This window comes from Macaca fascicularis, chromosome 6 (genome assembly GCF_037993035.2).
Source record: "Macaca fascicularis isolate 582-1 chromosome 6, T2T-MFA8v1.1".
Taxonomy (NCBI): Eukaryota; Metazoa; Chordata; class Mammalia; order Primates; family Cercopithecidae; genus Macaca; species Macaca fascicularis.
In genome coordinates, this window is record NC_088380.1 from 179773483 (window position 1) to 179794647 (window position 21165).

Here is a 21165-nt window from a genome sequence, read left to right on the forward strand (position 1 = left end):
AGGATAGGAGGTATTGGTTCTTATGAATGACATAAAGTAGATGCCGAAGAGGAAAATATGTTTAAAGTTTTCTTGCAAGGCCTGGAGCAGTGGTTCATGCCTGTAATCCCAGCACTTTGGGGGGCTGAGACAGGTGGATCACTTGAGCCCAGGAGTTGGAGACCAGCCTGGGCAACATAGCGAGACCTCACCTCTACAAATTAAAAATTAAAAAAACTAGCCAGGCATGGTGGTACCACCTGTCATCCTGGCTACCCCGGAGGCTGAGGCAGGAGAAGCACTTGAGCCTGGGAGTTGGGGTCTTCGGTGAGCTACGATCACATACTACACTGCAGCCTGGGTGACAGAGTGAGATCTTGTCCCTACAAATCAGTAAGTTTCCTTGCAAACCTTCTATGAACTTCAGTTGTCTTCCATTGTCCATGCTTTGATTCTCTGAAGTCATCAGAAAGCAATTTGTAGGCCATAACATTTTGAGTAAAACATAACATTAGTTCCATTAGTCCCAAATGGTGTCCTGACCACTGCAAAGCTTTGTGATTCAATTAGGTGGGTGTTTTGCGCCTGAGAAGCAGCAGGGTGTCACATTAAGAGCAAAGACTCCAGGCCGGGCGCGGTGGCTCAAGCCTGTAATCCCAGCACTTTGGGAGGCCGAGGTGGGTGGATCACGAGGTCAGGAGATCGAGACCATCCTGGCTAACACGTGAAACCCCGTCTCTACTAAAAAAATACAAAAATTAGCCGGGAGCGGTGGCGGGCGCCTGTAGTCCCAGCTACTCGGGAGGCTGAGGCAGGAGAATGGCGTGAACCCGGGAGGTGGAGCTTGCAGTGAGCTGAGATCCGGCCACTGCACTCCAGCCTGGGGGACAGAGTGAGACTCCGTCTCAAAAAAAAAAAAAAAAAGAGCAAAGACTCCAAAGTTTTGAACCCCTATTCAGCCACTTGCCGTGGCATTGGACAAGGGATTCAGGGTCTCTGTGCCTCAGTTTCCCTGGCTGTGAAATAGGTCTAAGAATAGTACCTACCGCCTAGGGTTGAGCTGGGGATTCACTGGGAAGGTGCTGTGTAAGTATTGTGTATTTTCTGGTGGTTAGTATATTATGATGTGGCAGACAGTTATGAAGTACAGATGTGACAGGTGACATTCATTATCTCCCTGCTACCGCTGTTCTCAACCAGTGGCAATTTTGACCTCTGGGGACATTTGGCAATGTTTGGAGACATTGTGGTTGTCACAGCGTGGGGGAGGGGAGATGACCGGCATCTCCTGAGTAGAGGCCAGGGATGCTAAAATCCTTCACTGCAAAGGGCAGTCCCTGTGGCAAAAAATTCTCTGGCCCCAAATGTCAATGGTGCCATTAGAAACCTTGCCCTAATAGAAGCTTTCTGGTAGCACCAAAAGCCTCTCTCTTCTTTGTAGCACTTGCCTTGGTTATAATTTTGCATTTATTCATATGATAATTTGCTTACTACCCATCAAATCCCAGGATGCCACTTCTTGGCTGTGTGACCTTGGGCCCCTGGGCCTGCCTCTCAGAACCTCCATTTCCTTCATCTGCAAATGGGATTGTAAATATGTGATAAAGCCAGAGTTGAGGTTAAGACCACAGGCTCCAGGGTTAAGACGTACCTGTGTTCAAGTTGCATCTGCTACTTATGTGGTGAACTTAGGCAAGTTACCTGATAAACCTCGGTTTCCTCCCCTGTGAAATGGGTCTAATAACTGCCTTCCTCATTCAGAGGGTGAACATGGGAATTAAAGGAGCTCATAATGGTGATAATTATTTTATTATTATTAAATCCACCATCCAACAACTGGTTTCCTTTGAGCCCTAAGTATGTGCCAGGCTCTTGGTGACTATGTAATGGGCATTATGGGCTTAACGGGGCAATGTCTACCTTGCAGAGCCCATCATCTCATGGTGTGGGAGGGGTCTGGCCTGGTGCATCCTCCAGCACTGACCTCTGACACTCCCACCCCACCCCTGCCCTCTTGCAGATCTGTGCCATCATTGGCGGGACCTTCACCGTCGCCGGCATTCTGGACTCATGCATCTTCACAGCCTCCGAGGCCTGGAAGAAGATCCAACTGGGCAAGATGCATTGACGCCACACCCAGCCTAACAGCCGAGGACTCTGGGCATCGCCAGCCTTGCCTCCAACGCCCTGTCTCCTTTGGCCCTCAATCTGGCCTCAAATCTGGCTGTGTCCCAAAGTGTGTGTGGGAGGTGGGGGGAAAGTAGAGGATGGCTCGATGTTTCGCAGCTACCTCTTTTCCCCGTGTTTCATTTTAGACAAATTACACTGCCTGAAGTTGCAGTTCCCCTTTCCCTGGAGAGCCCCAAGAGTAGAGTCAGGCAAGGGGTGGGGAGTCCAGGGATCTTGGGGACCCCTCCTAGGAGAGCTGCAGTCTCTTCCCTCTTAGGGGAATATCCCAGAACGCATATCGATCAGCTCGCAGCCAGGCTTCGACAATCTCGTGGCCCCCACTGTGTGGACACACTAATGATTTGGTTTCTCCCCTGGGCAGCCAACCTGCCCCAGAGGCACCAGACCTGGGCTGTCAGCTTTGGGACCAAGCTACTCCTTTATACACCCGGCACCTTCCACGAAAGATGGTACTTCCCCAGCAAACCCCTACAATTTGTCACTATAGATGGAACCCTGACTTCTGCCCCATCCCTTCCTGCCCAACCTAGAGCCCAGGCCTCAAGCCTTTACCCCCACCCCTGGCTTGTTCTTCTAAGACGCAGATGCCCAGTTGCTCAGCAGCAGCGGTAGAGACTTGAATCTGCCCACCAGTCACAAGGCGGGCCACAGATTCCTCTTCCTCTCTTCTCCTTGTTCCTCTGAACCCCCCACCAATGTGCCTCAGCCTGTGTGCTGTGTGGCAACAGCATTTCTTGGTGAAGGGGCTGGTTCCCACTGCCAAGACCTCCCACCGCTCTGCTGGAATCTGCAGTGGTAGGGAGTGGGGGTTGTGTGAAGGGGAAGTCATCTTTTGAGATCCAGATAGACATGGTTAGTGCACTTATGTCCAGATGGGAAGCATCCTTCCTGCAACCCTAAAATCATTGTGCAGCCTCTCTCAGACGGACGCCATCAGTCCCAAGGCCTTAGGTGGAGGAACAAAGCAGGCCAGCCCTGTCCTGTCCGTGGACCTCTACCTTCTGGACTCCCTATGGGGGCAGAGCACTTGGGTCTCTCTACAACCCAGTCTTGGCCCACTTGCCACTGTGCTCCCCCATCAGCTGGTCACATGCCAACACATTCCCAGCCCCTGGGGCAGCTCCAGGGTGCCTCACCTGCTCCTGAGGTGGGTCCCTACCCTGCTGCTCCTCTTCATCCTTTCCCTTTTGTCCTGAAAGGGAGGGGCAATGGTCCAGGCATTAATTCCACCCAGGGAATTTTAGCTATGCCCTCATATCCCAGGGAGAGAGCCACACGCCTGTTTTCCATTTATAGCAAGATTGTTTGCATACTTTTGTAATGAAGGGGAGTGTCCAGTGGAAGGATTTTTAAAATTATCTTATGGATAGCTCAAGTCTCTGCCATTTGTAATTTTTGGCTCTAAGCTCCAATTGGAGAAGCTTCTCCTTGTGCATATGAGTTGACTGATGTTGTGAGTGTAAATGCATTTGGCTATTTCTGGTATCTGTGGCCACTTGGATGGATTTCTTTTTTTACATTCTGTTCCTCAGTTACAGAAAGGAGTCCCTTTGGTGTGTGAATATGTGTGCCTGTAGAGGGTGGGGCAGGGTGGGGTGGGGATGGAAATGTGTGGCATGCACATGAGTTGAAATTCTACTTTTATGCATTTTTTTGAAAAAAAAAAAAAAACTCAGAGGACATAGGGGATGTCAGTTTCCTATGGAAGAGACACCTCTGACCTGTTATTCTTATAATCAAAATCTCAAGGGGAAAAAATGTTTTAGTTCTTTCACCACTCATTGGGTTCAACTAGATTAAAAGGCTGATTTTCAGAAATATTATGGTGTGATTCTGTCTACCTTGATTGGGGCTGGGTAACCCAGAGGCTGGAATCACAGCCAGAATGGAATTCACTTCTAGAGGAGAGAAGATAGAAGAGTTGAAAAGGAGATCTGTGAGGATGATCAGAAAGTCAAACACCCTCTGGCCAGGCACGGTGGCTCACGCCTGTAATCCCAACACTTTGGGAGGCCGAGGCGGGTGGATCACCTGAGGTCAGGAGTTCGAAACCAGCCTGGCCAACATGGCGAAACCCCATCTCTACTAAAAATACAAAAATTAGCTGGGCGTGGTGGCAGGCACCTATAATCCCAGCTACTGGGGAGGCTGAAGCAAGGAGAATCGCTTGAACCTGGGAGGCGGAGGTTGCAGTGAGCTGAGATCACACCATTGCACTCTAGCCTGGGGAACAGAGTGAGACTCCATCTCAAAAAAAAAAAAAAAAAAAAAGAAAGAAAGAAAAGAAGAAAGAAAGTCAAGCCCCTTAGATGAAGCCCTCCCTTTATTGAGCCCTCCAGAATGTTCTTGGGTCTACCACCTTCTAGCTATGCAGCCTCAGTCCAGGTCCTTAACCTCTCAGTGCCTCAGATTTGTTGGGTGAAAACGAGGATAGTAATAAAGCTACCACATAGGGCTGTTTCAGAAATAGAATCTCTAATATGTGCACAGAAATATCAGAATGAGATTGTGTGTGTAGAAGAGTGTTTATTGCTGGTACACAGTAAGTTTTCAAAAATGGTGACTGTACCATTACGAGCATTCCCAAATAGGATATAGTCTTCTTGAGAACAAGAGTAACCTTCTTCTTTAGAGCTCTGAGCTAAGGGCTCCATAAATGAAAGGGATTCGTAAATTCTTGATTTCAAAGGACCTGGCGCTCCTTCTTCAACCCTAAGCTCAGCAGTGAGAGATCATCATCAGCTATGAGCAATGGACCTCCATGGGTCTTTCCCATCTTACTGCCCAGTCCTACAAGACTTTCATCGGAACAGCACTAACGCGGATGAACACACCAGAGATGAATGTGAGAGGGAATCAGTCTGCGAGAAACTCTTCACTAACTCTCCCCATGCTCTCGCTCTTACATACTGATACTTGACTTATGTGTGTTCCCAAACCTGTTCATACCAGTTGTGCTTTTATACTGGTAGGATGTGATTTGGGGGACTATTAGTTAAACCAGTGAACTGTGAGAAATGAACCTAGTGAATGAACCTAGTGAACTAAGTTGAATGCTTTAGAGAGACTTAATTAAGGTGAGTTGTTACCCCTCCTCCCTCAAAATGTCACTGAATTAGAAATGAACAAGACTACTGTAAAAGATTTGGAAGACCAGGTGCGGTGGTTCACGCCTATAATCCCAGCACTTTGAGAGGCTGAGGTGAGAGGACTGCTTGAGCCCAGGAGTTTGAGACCAGCCTGGGCAACATGATGAAACCCCATCTCTAAAAAAATACAAAAAGTAGTGGGCGTGGTGGCACACGCCTGTAGTCCCAGCTACCCGGGAGGCTGCGGCGGGGGAAGCGGGGGAGTGGTGGAGGCTGCAGTGAACCAAGATCTAACCATTGCACTCCAGCCTGGGTGACAGAGTGAGACTCTGTCTCAAAAAAGAAAGGGAGGGAGGGAGAGGGAAGGGGGCTGTGGAGAGGGAGAGAGACAGGGAAAGAACAACTGAAGCTTTCTGGTTGGTTTATGTAGGGAAAGTGAAGGTGAACACCGATACAGGTTTCTCAGTGGTAAAGCCTTAGCCCAGGGTCATTGTTGAATGTGTTTTACGTTGGCATACAACATTTAAGGGATGGATGCCATTTTTTAAATTTCTCCTTTCAACGAACTTTTCCAATTGTCTAACCAGACGTGGATTACAGGGGTTTCACATAAGAGGCTTTCTAAATCAGGATTACAGAGCAAAACCCTACAGGGGTGTGTGATAGGTTGGGAGCTGTCGTGGTCCAGGCAGAAATGGCTTCCGTGGGAAGGTGTTGCAGAAGAGGTGTCTCTGGAGATGTGCTTCATGAGGAGAAAAGCTGAAGTGTTGCAGCCAACACTGGCTGGGGTGGGTGAAACCTGGGAAGAAATGGGGTGTGGCACTAGGGTTCATAAATAGTAGCTGTGGTTAGTCTTTTTTGTTTGTTTGTTTTTTGAGATGGAGTCTTGCTCTTGTCGCCCAGGCTGGAGTGCAATGGCGTGATACCGGCTCACGGCAACATCCGCCTCCCAGATTCAAGCAGTTCTCCTGTCTCAGCCTCCTGAATAGCTAGGATTACAGGCGCCCGCCACCATGCCCAGCTAATTTTTGTATTTTTAGGAGAAACGAGGTTTCACCATATTGGTCAGGCTGGTCTTGAACTCCTGACCTCAGGTGATCCGCCCACCTCAGCCTCCCTAAGTGCTGGGATTACAGGCGTGAGCCATGTCACCCAGCCTGTGGTTAGTTTTTGTTACTATAGGTTACAAATAATTTTTAAGTTCTTGCCAGAAACAATGTGGCAGGCCACTGGAAGTCTGAATCCCTTCTTAAGAAACTTTTTTTTGTTTTGTTTTGTTTTTTGAGACGGTGTCTTGCTCTGTCGCCCAGGCTGGAGTACGGTGGTGCGATCTCAGCTCACTGCAAGCTCCGCCTCCCAGATTCACGCCATTCTCCTGCCTCAGCCTCCCAAGTAGCTGGGACTACAGGCGCCTGCCACCACACCCGGCTAATTTTTTTTGTTTTTAGTAGAGACAGGGTTTCACCGTGTTAGCCAGGATGGTCTCGATCTCCTGAGCTCGTGATCCACCCGTCTCGGCCTCCCAAAGTGCTGGGATTACAGGCCTGAGCCACCACACCCGGCAGAAACTGGTCATTTATTCCAGAAGGTTCATCAGCTGCTGCCGCAGTTAGATGCAGTAGTCCAGGAACGTGAGTGGGGATGTGTGTGGACAAGAACACTCACTGGAGACCCTTTTTTCTTGCCCCAGCAGTTGTTTCCTGTCAGTTATGGAGTGATGAGGTCATTCACTTCATTCTGGCCAGTCATTGATATGATTTGGCATTCTCTGCATGCCAGGCAAGAGTGACTGCTCTTCAGGCCAGATCTTCCTTCGAGATGGATGTTATCTCCTTTTTAGGAAGGAGGAAACAGAGAGACCTCGTAACTTGGCGTGGCCACACAGTGAGTCACGCAGTTAGTAAGGATGGAATTCATACTCAGGTCTGCCTGACTCTGGGATTATGAAGAATTACATGGTTCCACCTCAGTCCCAAGGTCATCTTTGCTGTGCCAAAAGGGAAAACTGGAAATAGGAGTGGTCAGAGCAGGAGGTGCTTTTTTTGGTTTTGTTTTTCCTTTAAAACAACCTGCAGAAAAAATCTAAAACATTCGCAGGGATAGCGTTCTTCACAATTTTTTAAATCTTCAAAATGTAATTTTAATTACACAAATAACACAGGCTCATAAGCCCACTGGAGGAAAATCATAAAATACTAAAAATAGTAAAAGGGGAAAAACGAAAGTCACCCATAATCCCACTAATCAGAGATGATCTTTTTTATTATTATTATACTTTAAGTTCTAGGGTACATGTGCACAACGTGTAGGTTTGTTACGTATGTATACATGTGCCATGTTGGTGTGCTGCACCCATTAACTCGTTATTTACATTAGGTATAACTCCTAATGCTATCCTTCCCCGCCCCGCCACAATAGGCCCCGGTGTGTGATGTTCCCCTTCCTGTGTCCAAGTGATCTCATTGTTCAATTCCCACCTATGAGTGAGAACATGCGGTGTTTGGTTTCAGAGATGATCATTTAATGATGACATTTTAGTGATGCCTTTTGATAAGCAAAATGGGATCACACTGTTCATATTACTCTGTAGCTTAGCCCTCTCTTAACAAACATCCTTCTAGGTTAATAAATATGGATCGCATTATTATCTTTATGGGCTGCAAGATAAATAATAACAATATTGAGCATCTAATGGTAGATTATGTCCATCGTTTGTTCCCATCTCACTCAGAGCCTCAGTTTTCCCACCTGTAAAAGGGACGATTCATACCGTTAACAGGCTGAAATGAGGTAATGCTTGTAAACCTGTTAGCACAATGCCTGACAGTAAATGCTCAGCCCATTAAGAAGAGCTATTATTATTCATCTAATAAATAAATAAATAAATTCCAACATTTATTAAGTTCTTCCTCTGTACCAGGTATTATGCTAAGGGTTCATTTAATCCTGACACCAGGCTGGATTACAGGTGGCTCACACCTGTAATCCCAGCACTTTGGGAGGCTGAGGCAGGTGGATTGCTTGAGGTCATGAGTTCAAGACCAGCCTAACCAACATGGTGAAACCCTGTCTCTACTAAAAATACAAAAATTAGCCGGGTGTGGTGGTGTGCGCCTGTAGTCCCAGCTACTCAGGAGGCTGAGGCAGGAGAATCACTTGAACCTCAGAGGTGGAGGTTGCAGTGAGCCGAGATTGCACCACTGCACTCCAGCCTGGGCGACAGAGTGAGACTCTAGCTCAAAAAAAAAAAAAAGGCCGGGCGCGGTGGCTCACACCTGTAATCCCAGCACTTTGGGAAGCCAAGGTGGGCAGATCACGAGGTCAGGAGATTGAGACCATCCTGGCTAACATGGTGAAACCCTGTCTCTACTAAAAAATACAAAAAATGGCCGGGCGCGGTGGCTCAAGCCTGTAATCCCAGCACTTTGGGAGGCCGAGACGGGCGGATCACGAGGTCAGGAGATCGAGACCATCCTGGGTAACACAGTGAAACCCCGTCTCTACTAAAAATACAAAAAAACTTAGCCGGGCGAGGTGGCAGGCGCCTGTAGTCCCAGCTACTCGGGAGGCTGAGGCAGGAGAATGGCGTGAACCCGGGAGGCGGAGCTTGCAGTGAGCTGAGATCCGGCCACTGCACTCCAGCCTGGGTGACAGAGCGAGACTCCGTCTCAAAAAAAAAAAAAAAAAAAAAAATACAAAAAATTAGCTGGGCGTGGTGGTGGGCACCTGTAGTCCCAGCTACTGGGGAGGCTGAGGCAGGAGAATGGCATGAATCCAGGAGGCGGAGTTTGCAGTGAGCCGAGATCGCACTACTGCACTCCAGCCTGGATGACAGAGTTAGACTCCGTCTCAAAAAAAAAAAAAAAAAAAAAAAAAAATTCCTGACGCCAAACCAATGAGGTAAGTACTTTGTTATTCCCATTTTCTCAGATGGGAATAAAGTGAGTGACCAAAAGGCTGAATATCTTCTCCAAAGCCAAAGAGCCAGGAAATGGCGGAGATCCAATGGCCCAGGCGATTTGGGTGTCAGGGCTCAAGCACCTCCCCATGCAGCCACTCCCTCCGAGAAATAAAAGTACTCACCAGACACTTCCTCTGTGCTAGGCGCTTGAGTTCCTGCGCATGTTTCCAGGGGTGGGCATGAGACAAGCCAGCCAGTCCCACTACATCATGTAGTTAGAATGAGAGCCTCCAGCTCTTGTCATCCAGGATGTCATTGTGCCTATTTTAATTTTACTGAACCACACAGCATGTTAAAAACAAAACAAAACAAAACAAAAATCCTTCCCTGCCCTGCTTGATCATGGATACTCCTTGATGATCTTGGGTTCACAAGATCTATCTTCACATGGCTTTCCTTTACCAGTGAGGCTCTTAACTTCTTGGGAGCACTCCTTCCCAGATCTCTTTAATCAAGCCTTGTACCTGGTCCATGTGGGTACCAAATAAATTGATGAGCAAATGAATGAATGTCTGAGTAAATAAATAGGTGAATGACAATAAATGGATATGTAATAGAGAAGTGAGTGAATAAACAGAACCAGTGAGTAAGTGAAGGAATGAACGAACTCCTTGGGGCAGGGCATGGGTTTGACTGACACCTAAGGATTGTTCTGAGGAGAACCTCTGACCTTTTCTGTGTGTGCACCGTCAGGCCAGCATCTGCTCCCGGGTTGCCGATGGGAAATGACTTCCTTTCTTAGGACTGCCAAACGAAGAGGCACTTGGGTCCAGTCTGATTCTACAACCCCACTCTTCCAAACAGAGCCAAACAACTAGGGGGGAGTTTTGCAGAGCCAGGTGTTTGATTCACAACAATCCTCAAGCATTAGCGCACCTCAAAATCTTGGGGGGTAGGGATGGGGAAGAATGCTTGCTTTAAATTCAGATGTGTCCCATCCTACCACTGTCTGGTTTTGTGGGACGGTGGTGGAGCCTGAAAATCTGTAATTTGAACAGGCTTCTCAGTGATTCTGAAGAAGCCGCTCTACAGATGGCATTTGGAGCCTCATGATGTTTAAAACAAGGGACAGGCGGGGCACGGTGACTAAAGCCTGTAATCTTATCACTTTGGGAGGCTGAGGCAGGAGGATCACTTGAACCCAGGAGTCCAAGACCAGCCTGGGCAACATAGTGAAACTCCACCTCTGCAAAAAATAAAAATAAAAAAATTAGCCAAGCTGGGCGAGGTGGCTCACGCCCGTAATCCCTGCACTTTGGGAGGCCGAGGCGGGCGGATCACAAGGTCAGGAGATCGAGACCATCTGGCTAACACGGTGAAACCCCGTCTCTACTAAAAATACAAAAAATTAGCTGGGTGTGGTGGCGGGCACCTGTAGTCCCATCTGCTGGGGAGGCTGAGGCAGGAGAATGGCGTGAACCCAGGAGGCAGAGCTTTCAGTGAGCCGAGATCACACCACTGCACTCCAGCCTGGGCGACAGAGTGAGACGCTGTCTCAAAAAAAATAAAAAATTAGCCAAGTGTGGTGGCCTACATCTGTAGTCCTAGCTACTTGGGAGGCTGAGGCAGGAGGATTGCTTGAGCCCGGGAGGCTGAGGCTGCAGTGAGCTGTGTTTGCAGCACTGCACCCCAGCCTGAGTGACAGAGTGAAACCCTATCTCAAAATATAAAATAAATAAATAAATAAAACACCAGACAATATATACGCCTAGACGACCTCTGCAGCCTCCTGCGCGGAGAAAAACGGGGACAAAGAGAGTTTGCGGTAGTGAGAGACTACTGACAGGTGTGCCTATTAAAAGAACACCCGTAAGCCTCTACTGCAGGCCCTACACAAGTAGGCCCTTGTTCTCACTGGCATCGCGCTCCCGGGGACCCTAGGAACGAGACACTGCGATCCCACCCCAAGCCGCATGGGGCGCCATTCTGCTTCGCTCTTACGGAAATGGGGCTCCGATGTCTTTCTGTGCTTGCGCGGCACGGAAACTCATTTCCGGTCCTGCGCACTCAGGGTCTGAGGCCCTGGTGGCCGGGTGAGTGAGTGGAGGTTGGAGTTTTCTCGGACTCTGAAGCCCACTGCCCTGTTAGACCCTGCCATATGTGTGGTAGGGACACATGTCATCCCACAGCTCTCTTTGCGTGATCTCCCGACCACTCATTCCTGCCTAACCCTAGTATTCCTTCCTTAGCCTCAAGGTCCCAGTGCCACCCTCTCCCCACGACCCCTTTGGTCAGGCATGCGACCTCCACACGTCCCACTTTGTGTGATAGACCACTCGCATCTCTCTCTCCTCCCTTAGTTGCCTTTTCAGAGGTCACCTCCCCCGTAGAGCCTTTGTGCGGGGATGAGGAGGAGTGTCTTGGGTCGAGAACAGGCCCCTGTAACCCACTGAGCGCCCCTTCATTACGTCTCTCTCCGCCCTTTGTAGAGGGTCACCATGAAGTTCAATCCCTTCGTGACGTCGGACCGCAGCAAAAACCGCAAACGTCACTTCAATGCCCCCTCACACGTGCGCAGGAAGATCATGTCATCCCCGCTCTCCAAGGAGCTGCGGCAGAAGTACAATGTCCGCTCCATGCCCATCCGCAAGGACGACGAGGTCCAGGTACGTCTCCCTCCGGCTCTAGTGGCGCTCGGACACCTTTGCCTGAGAACGTCATGTGTTCTTGGTCATGCAGCAGTCACAGACTAACGTGCCTCAGGACTCTGGCAAATAGTGTGACCCTTCAGATGTGTTAGGCCAGAGATAGGGTTCAGAGCCACCAGAGAGTGCCTGCGTTGCTTTAGAGCATTTAACTATTTAATAGTTATAGTAAAATTTAATAAAGCAGTATGTCAGCCAAGCAAAATCCTGCTTTTTTGTTTGTTTTGTAGACATAGGGTCTTGCTATGTTGCCCAGGCTGGTCTCGGAACTCTTGACCTCAAGTGATCCTCCCACCTCAGCCTCCCAAAGCACTGGGATTACAGGTGTGAGCCACTGTGCCCCGCCAAAAATGCTTTTGATTTAAACTTCTGGCTGCTAGTTTGCCAAGTGTTGTTGCCCAAGGTGGCTTGTTGAAGCAGACTTTGTAGGGGAAAGTGTTGCAGTGAGAGTAGTGTTCTAGTGTATTTGGGTGTAGTGGGATTGATGGACAGGGATTTGTGGGAGCTGGCCATGTGATAGCATTGGATTTGGCAGGAGAAATGGTCAAGATGCAGCGAGTCACTCTTTCATAATTTCTAAAAGAGTGGCCCATGTGAGAACGTGCAAGCCTTCTGTTCTCTGTGATGGGAGCTTAGAATGCATGAAGGGGGAAGGGAGCTGGCCATGAGTGAAATAAGCAGGGGCTGGATTCATTCCTCAAAGGAGTATTTATGGAGCACTTACCAGACATTGTTCTAGAACAAGATTGACAAGGCCCGTGTTCTCATGGAGGTCATGTTTTAGAGCAGGGTTTCCTAGCCTCAGTGCTATTGATATCTTGGACTGGATAATTGTTGTCGGGGGGTGGTGAGGGGCTCTCCTGTGCATTGTAGAATGTTTAGCAGCATCCCTGGCCTCTCCCCACTAGATGCCAGTGGCATTCCCTCCGTTCACAGTTGTGACAAGCAAAAATATTTCCAGATATTGCCAAATGCTCCCTGGGGGGCAAAATCAACTCTTCCCTCACTCAGTTAAGAACTATTGTCTTGCCGGGCGCGGTGGCTCAAGCCTGTAATCCCAGCACTTTGGGAGGCCGAGACGGGCGGATCACGAGGTCAGGAGATCGAGACCACCCTGGCTAACACAGTGAAACCCCGTCTCTACTAAAAATACAAAAACTTAGCCGGGCGAGGTGGCAGGCGCCTGTAGTCCCAGCTACTTGGGAGGCTGAGGCAGGAGAATGGCGTAAACCCGGGAGGCGGAGCTTGCAGTGAGCTGAGATCCGGCCACTGCACTCCAGCCTGGGTGACAGAGCGAGACTCCGTCTCAAAAAAAAAAAAAAAAAAAAAAAAAAAAAAAGAACTATTGTCTTAAAGAATGAAATGACATAAGGTGATGAGGCCTGGTGTATCATCTGAGACACTGGGACTCTTTGAAGGTTTGGGGATATGTTAAGGAGGAAAAAATGTGGAGTTAAGCTGGGAGTGTGACAGGAAGAGTGGAAAGAGTAGTTCAGAGGTATGTTCAGCAGTTTCAACCCCCTCTGCCCTGGATCCTTCCCATCAGACATGTTCTAGAATGGGGGAATTGCAAGCACTTATAGGGGATGGGTAGGGATAGCTCTCACTTCCCTAAATAAGGGAAGTGAGCTGAAAAGAAAATGGCAAACTGGAAAGCTCAAGCCTCACATATAAGATATAATCATCTACCTTTAGCCCGTGGGTGCCTGGGGGAAATGCAGGCCCATTGTTAAATTCTTGGATTTTCAGAGAGAGCTGGAAAATTTGGATTCACTTCCCTAGCCCCATATTTCCTTCCAGCTATTACTCTGTTCTCTATTCATAACCAACCTCCTCAAGAGAGCTGTCTCCACTTCCTCATCTCCCATTCACTCTTGGATACTCTTCAGTCTATTCCCTGTGCCCACTGCATTATAGAACCTACTTTGGCATAGATCACCAATAACATCTTCGTGACTGAATCCAATGGACGTATCTAGCATCTCTTTCTGCTCTGTGTTCTCTATGTAGGTAGAGAATAGGTAATAATCCATTCTTAGAGCTTTAAATATCTGCTCTGTGCTAACAACTCCCAATTTTATATCCCAGTCCAGACCACTTTAGACAACCTATACATCTGACTACCTACAACACAGACCTATAGGTCTGACTATCTACAGAACATCTCTATTTGGGTAGCCCATTGACATTTCAAGCTTCTTATCCAAGAGTACTCTTGATCCTAAACCCTCTGCCTCCAGAATCCAACTCTCCTCCCATCTTCCACATCTCCAGTAAGTGCCATTTGTATCTCCCCAGTTGCATATGCCCCTAAACCTTTGTTATCTTTAACAATGCTCCTTAACCCCCTCTTGTTATCCACCATCAAGGCTTGTTGATTCTACCTCCAAAGTAAGTCTTGAACCTATTTCCAGTCCAGTTCAAGGCAGCATTGCAGCTCCCTCTCTTACCTTTGTCCATTTTCCACAGAGTGGTATTATTTGCAAATCAGGTCCTATATAAAACCTTTGACAGGCTGGGCATGATGGCTCATGCCTGTAATCCTAGCAGTTTGGGAGGCCGAGGCAGGTGGATCACCTGAGCTCAGGAGTTTGAGACCAGCCTGGGAAACATGGTGAAACTCCATCTCTACTAAAAATACAAAAAATTAGCCGGGTGTGGTGGTGCACACCTGTAATCCCAGCTACTTGGGAGGCTGAGGCATGAGAATCGCTTGAACCCGGGAGGCAGAAGTTGCAGTGAACCAAGATTGTGCCATTGCACTCCAGCCTGGGTGAGAGTGAGACTCTGTCTCAAAAAGAAAAAAAAAAAAAAAAACGGCCAGGCACAGTGGCTCACGCCTGTAATCCCAGCACTTTGGGAGACCGAGGCGAGCGGATCACAAGGTCAGGAGATTGAGACCATCCTGGCTAACACGGTAAAACCCGTCTCTACTAAAAATATAAAAAATTAGCCGAGCGTGGTGGCGGGCGCCTATAGTCCCAACTACCTGGGAGACTGAGGCAGGAGAATGGCATGAACCCGGGAGGTGGAGCTTGCAGTGAGCTGAGATCGCGCCACTGCATTCCAGCCTGGGTGACGAGCGAGACTCCATCTCAAAAAAAAAAAAAAAAAAAAACCTTTGGCAGTTTTATATCTGCCAAAACTGACCTGTGCATTTTACTATATGTAAATGATGCCTCAGTTAAAAATAAAACGATTTGAAATTGTGTTTATTGCTGTGAAGAAAATACAAAGGATGCTACCATATTAATTAAAGGACCTGAAAAGGCTTCTCTGAGGAGCTAATAAATTTAAGAGAAGACCTGAAAAGTGAGGAGTTAGCCAGGTGCTTACCAGTGGTGCCTGATGTGCTTATAAAATCTAAAATCATGGCCAGGCGCAGTGGCTCACACCTGTAATCCCAACACTTTGGGAGGTTGAGGTGGGTGAATCATCTGAAGTCAGCAGTTCAAGACCAGCCTGGCCAACATGGTGAAACCCCGTGTCTACTAGAAATACAAAAATTAGCCAGGTGTGGTGGCACACGCCTGTAATCCCAACTACTCAGGAGGCTGAGGCAGGGGAATCGCTTTAACCTAGGAGGTGGAGGTTGCAGAGAGCCAAGATTACGCCACTGCACTCCAGCCTGGGCGACAGAGCGAGACTCCATCTCAAAAAAAAAAAAAAAAAAAAGAAATCCTGGCTCCACACCTACACATTTACCTGTAGTTCCGCCCCTCTTTTTTTTTTTTTTTTTTTTTTTTTTTTTTTTTTTTTTTTTTTTTTTTTTTTGAGACAGAGTCTAGCTCTGTTGCCCAGGCTGGAGTGCAATGGCCGGATCTCAGCTCACTGCAAGCCCCGCCTCCCGGGTTCACGCCATTCTCCTGCCTCAGCCTCCCGAGTAGCTGGGATTACAGGCGCCCGCCACCTCGCCCGGCTAATTTTTTTTTTGTATTTTAGTAGAGACGGGGTTTCACCGTGTTAGCCAGGATGGTCTCGATCTCCTGACCTCGTGATCCGCCCGTCTCGGCCTCCCAAAGTGCTGGGATTACAGGCTTGAGCCACCGCGCCCGGCCAGTTCCGCCCCTCTTATTTTCTTTCCCTCCTGTTACAATAAAAGAAACATCCCAGGCCTGGTGCAGTGGCTCACGCCTGTAATCTCAGCACTTTGAGAGGCCAAGACGGGTGGATCACTTGAGGCCAGGAGTTCGAGACCAGCCTGGCCAACATGGCGAAATTCTGTCTCTACTAAAAATACAAAAATTAGCTGGACTTGATGGCACATGCCTGTAATCCCAGCTACAAGGGAGGCTGAGGCAATGAGATATCACTTGAACCCAGAAGGCGGGGGTTGCAGTGAGCCAAGATCACACCACTGTACTCCAGCATGGGTAACACAGCAAGTCTCTGTCTCAAAAACACAAAAAAAGAAATACCCCTATTTCTCCCTAAGCCTAATTCATCTGCCGCTGGGTGCTGCTCCATTCTTCTCTTGGAGCTTTTTTGGTCCCTTTTTTCTCTGTAGTTTCTTTTACCCTCTTGCTCTATACTTGTTCCTTCCCATCAGTATTTAGACACAATCATGTTTTCCCTTCTTTAAAAATAAAAAAAGTTCCCTTAGCTTTCCATCCCCCTCAAACATCTATCCCCTTCTCATCTTCAGAGCCAAGCTCCTTTGGACTGTCTTTTCTCACCTTCACCTTCTCACCTGGTACACTCATCACCTTACTGTAAATGGCTTCCATCCCACCGCTCACTGAAGGCATTCCAGCCACAGCCACTGGTGATGACCTTGTTGTCAGATCTGTTAAATACCTTACCCTCTCTGTACTTGATGGTCCCGCAGAATTTGGCATTCTTCTCTTGGCTGCTGTAACACCACACTTACATGGTTTCCTGTTCTCTCTGGCCACATTAATTTCTCACAAGCTCTTCCAAAATGCTGGCTTTTCTCACATGTGTATATTCTGCCCTTTCTCATACCATCAGCTCCTTGAGCAAAATGAAGCTTCTGATTGCCTCTCTGTGGATGACTCCCACGTCTCTATTGCTGGCCCAGTTGGCATTCCAGCTGTGTCTGAATTCTCTATTAAATGTCCCCAGATGCCTCAAATTTAGCATGTTCCAAACTAAACTATTTCCTCCTAAAATATGGGGCTTCCCCTATGTTCCCTGCATCTGGCAAAGGCATTTCCATCTACCTGGTTGCCCAAGCCAGACTCAGTATCATCCTTCCCTCTTCATCCTCACCTCTCCAGTCCAGTCGATCAGCCCGGCCCCTGTGCATGGTGTTTAATAAGCTCTTGCAGCTGGGCATGGTGGCTCACACCTGTAATCCCAGCACTTTGGGAGGCCGAGGCAGGTGGATCACTTGAGGTCAGGAGTTCGAGACCAGCCTGGCCAATATGGTGAAACCCCATCTCTACTAAAAATACAAAAGTTAGCCGGGACTGCTGGCGTGTGCCTATAATCCCAACTGCTTGGGAGGCTGAGGCAGGAGAATCACTTGAACCTGGGAGGTGGAGGTTGCAGTGAGCCAAGATCATGCCATTACAGTCCAGCCTGGGGGACAAAGCGAGACTCTGTCTCAAAAATAAAATAAAATAAAATAAGCTCCTGCTTCCAAGGAAACCCTCATCTAGTTGGTTTTTTAATAGAGTAGATTTTTAGTACAGTAAAACAGTCCGTGAGATTTTAAATTTTTTTCTGACTTTAAAATATTTATATAAATGTAGAAATTGTGAAATTTAGAAGAATATAAATCTAAATAACAGTCATCTATAATCCTACTTCCTGCCTAATGGCAGCTGTTACCAATATTTATATATATTGTATCCCACTGTGTCATGCGATATATATGAAATGTGTGTGTGTATATATATATGTATGTGTGTATACATATATGTATGTATGTATATACATACATGTGCACATATGTAATATATATTATATATATACACATACACACATAACAGGTTGAGTATCTCAAATTCAGAATACTCCAAAATCTGAAACTCTGAGTGTCAATGTGATGGTCAAAGGAAGCGGTCTTTGGAGCTTTTGGGATTTCAGATTTTCAGATTTGTGGTGCTTAGCTAGTGATGCAGATATTCCAAAATCCCAAAAACCCTAAATCCAAAACACTTCTGGTCTCAAGCATTTCGAATAAGGGATACTTGACGTGTGTATACATATAGTTCAGAGTGTATTCTATATGTAGTTTTGTATTCTCCTTTTTTCTCTAAAGCTCATATCGCACATTTCTGTGGGATTCAGGTAAAAAAATCTCCACCCAGCCATAACACAACACAGATTTATACCAGAAAAGTAGCTAATTTTTGACTGCCAGGATTAAGCTGCTTTTGTGCATAGTTATATGTTTAGCCCATGTGTTCCTGATGGTTAGCTTCCTCATTATGATCATGCATTACAAATGGAGGGGGATTCTCTTTTGTATTTTCTCTTAGGTAGTTCGAGGACACTACAAAGGTCAGCAAATTGGCAAGGTAGTCCAGGTGTACAGAAAGAAATATGTCATCTACATCGAGCGGGTACAGCGTGAGAAGGCCAACGGCACAACCGTCCATGTGGGCATTCACCCGAGCAAGGTATGGTCAAGGACTGAGTGGCAACAGCAGCCATGGAGTGTGTCCATACTGTTAGAAGTTATTGGTGTTCGGTACTCCCTGCACAGGTGGCTGAGGCAGGCCACGTGGACTTGATTGATTCAGTAGCTTTGTGATATCATCAAGGATCCAGATTTTTCTTCTCTTTTCTATTTTGCCTTTCTTGGTGATGGTGTCTTTTTTTTTTTTTTTCTGAGACGGACTCTCGCTCTGTCGCCAGGCTGGAATGCAGTGGCATGATCTCGGCTCACTGCAACCTCCACCTCCTGGGTACAAGTGATTCTCCTGCCTCAGCCTCCCGAGTAGCTGGGACTACAGGCACCCACCACCATGCCCAGCTAATTTTTATGTTTTTAGCAGAGACGGGGTTTCACCATGTTAGCCAGCATGGTCTCGATCTCTTGATCTCGTGATCCACCTGCCTTGGCCTCCCAAAGTGCTAGGATTACAGGCGTGAGCCACTGCACCCAGCTGATGGCTGTCTAAGCTGGTTGCAAGAGGCTTCCAAGTGTTCCAGGCATCACTTCCTCCAACGTATAATATTCAGAGGGATAAGAGAGAATATATCTTCCTGTAGCCCTTATGCCTACCTAGTGGAACTGCTACTTCTCCTTTGTGTTCCTATTTTATATTGTGTTATAGGATCTGTTTTCCTTCCAGAGTTTCAGTTCCTTAAAAGTTGAATGACTGGCGGGGTGCGGTGGCTCATGCCTGTAATCCCAGCACTTTGGGAGGCCGAGGCGGGCGGATCACGAGGTCAGGAGACCATCCTAACACGGCGAAACCCCGTCTCTACTAAAAATACAAAAAAATTGGCCGGGCATGGTGGCGGGCGCCTGTAGTCCCAGCTACTCAGGAGGCTGAGTCAGGAAAATAGTGCAAACCCAGGAGGCGGAGCTTGCAGTGAGCTGAGATCACACCACTGCACTCCAGCCTGGGCGACACAGCGAGACTCTGTCTCAAAAAAAAAAAAAAAAAAAATGCTGAATGGCTGAGGTCTTACTTATGATATCTATATTGCTCAATAGCTGGTGGCGATGTGGCAATAAAGATCTGTTTTCTCACTCCCAATAGGTGGTTATCACCAGGCTAAAACTGGACAAGGATCGGAAAAAAATTCTTGAACGCAAAGCCAAGTCTCGACAAGTTGGAAAAGAGAAAGGCAAATATAAGGAAGAACTTATTGAGAAAATGCAGGAATAAATAGAACCTGTTGTGCAACCATGGTTTAACCGGAGATTTTGAGGCTAGTGTGTGTTTCTTTCTAACTTTTCAGAATGTCTCTGGAATATTTCATTTCCTATTTTGTTACCTGTGGCTCTGTAAATCTACTTTTGCAATTTTAATTAATTTATGATTAAAAATGGGAAATGCTTCCTAATTCCAAATAGTATTTGCATTGTTTTATAAATAAATTCCACTTACTGGCCAGGCGCAGTGGCTCACACCTGTAATCCCAGCACTTTGGGAGGCCGAGGCGGGTGGATCACAAGGTCAGGAGACTGAGACCATCCTGACCATTTATTATTCATAAATAAATAAATAAATAAAATAAATTCCACTTACTATCAATTCCCCTTTGCCAGTCTTTTCCTATTTAATGTGTGGAATAGCAAAATCGCAGGGATAGGGTGAAATGGCCCTCCTCTTGCCTGGACCCTTGTGCCGATAGAGTAGAAAGGGCAGGGCTCTAGTCCTGAAAAAAAAATATATATAGACATAGAATATATATAGATATAGAATACATATACTATATAGAAATATATATACATATAAAATAGAATATATATGTATATATCTATATAGAAATACATCTATATCTATATAGAAATACAGATAGATAGATAGATAAATAGATAGATAGATAGATAGATAGATAGATAGATAGATAGATAGATAGATAGATAGAGACAGGTCTCATCATCTTGCCCAGGCTGGTCTTGAACTCCTAGGCTCAAATGATCCTTCTGGGTGCCTCTCAAAGTGTTGGCATTACAGGCATGAGCCACCATGCTCTGGTCCTTGATGCAGGGATTTGCTTCACTCAGTAGCAGTCATAATGTGCACTGGCGCACTCAGGGCCCCACTGTCACATCGCAGGCCTGAGAGGTTGCTCTCTGGCCTCCTGACTTGTGTTTTCCCAGCTTTCTCTCCAAGTGCCAACTAAACCAAATCATGTAGCAGCTCCTTGACCAGGCTCATCTTCCCAAAGTTTTGACTTTGCAGTTGCCATTTTCATGTGACTAAAATGCCCCTTTTCCTCTGGAACTAACTTGAGAAACTGGCAGCCTACAGGAAAGATTTAACTGAGATACTGTTTTTCCCTATATTTTATAATTTTAAAAAATTTCCAACATTTAAAATGTGGGAGACTCCACAGAGAATCACCTGCTTCACCTGGCTGCACGGGGCTCTCCCTGTTTTGCAGTGTTAAGTGCAGCCGAGGGCTTAGCGGTTCCCTATCCCACCTGTGTTGCTTCCATACGCTTCTTGCCTGGCCTCCACTGGCCTCTGCATTAGACTCCTGCTCTAACTTTCGTTCTTCAAAATTTAGTTCCTTTGGCCAGGCACAGTGACTCATGCCTGTAATCTCAGAACTTTTGGACACTTGTGGGAGGATGGCTCGAGACCAGGAGTTTAAGACCAGCCTGGTTAACTACTGAGACCCCACTGCTACAAAAAAATAATAATAA

General features: G+C 47.1%; 2 protein-coding genes across 17 annotated transcripts in view; both read left to right on the forward strand.

Moving 5' to 3' along the window:
• The window catches only part of ERGIC1 (endoplasmic reticulum-golgi intermediate compartment 1), a 119524-nt gene extending 115537 nt beyond the window's left edge, over positions 1-3987 (forward strand). For all 15 annotated transcript variants that reach the window (XR_012414342.1, XR_012414346.1, XR_012414343.1 and 12 more), the window contains one exon: positions 2000-3987. Coding sequence is in view for 7 of the 15 variants with exons in the window: in XM_045394513.3 (XP_045250448.1) it covers positions 2000-2107 (108 nt within the window). In the remaining 8 variants the exon portion in view is untranslated. The remainder of the gene's footprint in view (positions 1-1999) is intronic.
• A 7221-nt stretch (positions 3988-11208) lies between these two features.
• On the forward strand, positions 11209-19860 carry RPL26L1 (ribosomal protein L26 like 1). 2 transcript variants are annotated; one of them, XM_005558538.5, is made up of 4 exons: positions 11209-11324; positions 11649-11825; positions 18314-18454; positions 19547-19860. In XM_005558538.5, exons 2-4 carry the CDS (start codon positions 11658-11660, stop codon positions 19673-19675), a joined length of 438 nt encoding a protein of 145 aa, XP_005558595.1. In that variant the 5' UTR covers positions 11209-11324; positions 11649-11657; the 3' UTR covers positions 19676-19860. The 2 variants fall into 2 exon arrangements, with proteins under 2 accessions (XP_005558595.1, XP_005558594.1); XM_005558537.5 differs by having other exon boundaries at positions 11209-11252.
• The last annotated feature ends 1305 nt before the right edge of the window (positions 19861-21165 follow it).

Coding starts and splice junctions, on each gene's coding strand:
- RPL26L1 (XM_005558538.5), top strand. CDS start 11,658: ATGAAGTTCAATCCCTTCGTGACGTCGGACCGCAGCAAAAACCGCAAA. Junction 11,826..18,313: donor GCAAGGACGACGAGGTCCAG/GTACGTCTCCCT, acceptor ATTTTCTCTTAG/GTAGTTCGAGGACACTACAA. Junction 18,455..19,546: donor TGGGCATTCACCCGAGCAAG/GTATGGTCAAGG, acceptor CACTCCCAATAG/GTGGTTATCACCAGGCTAAA.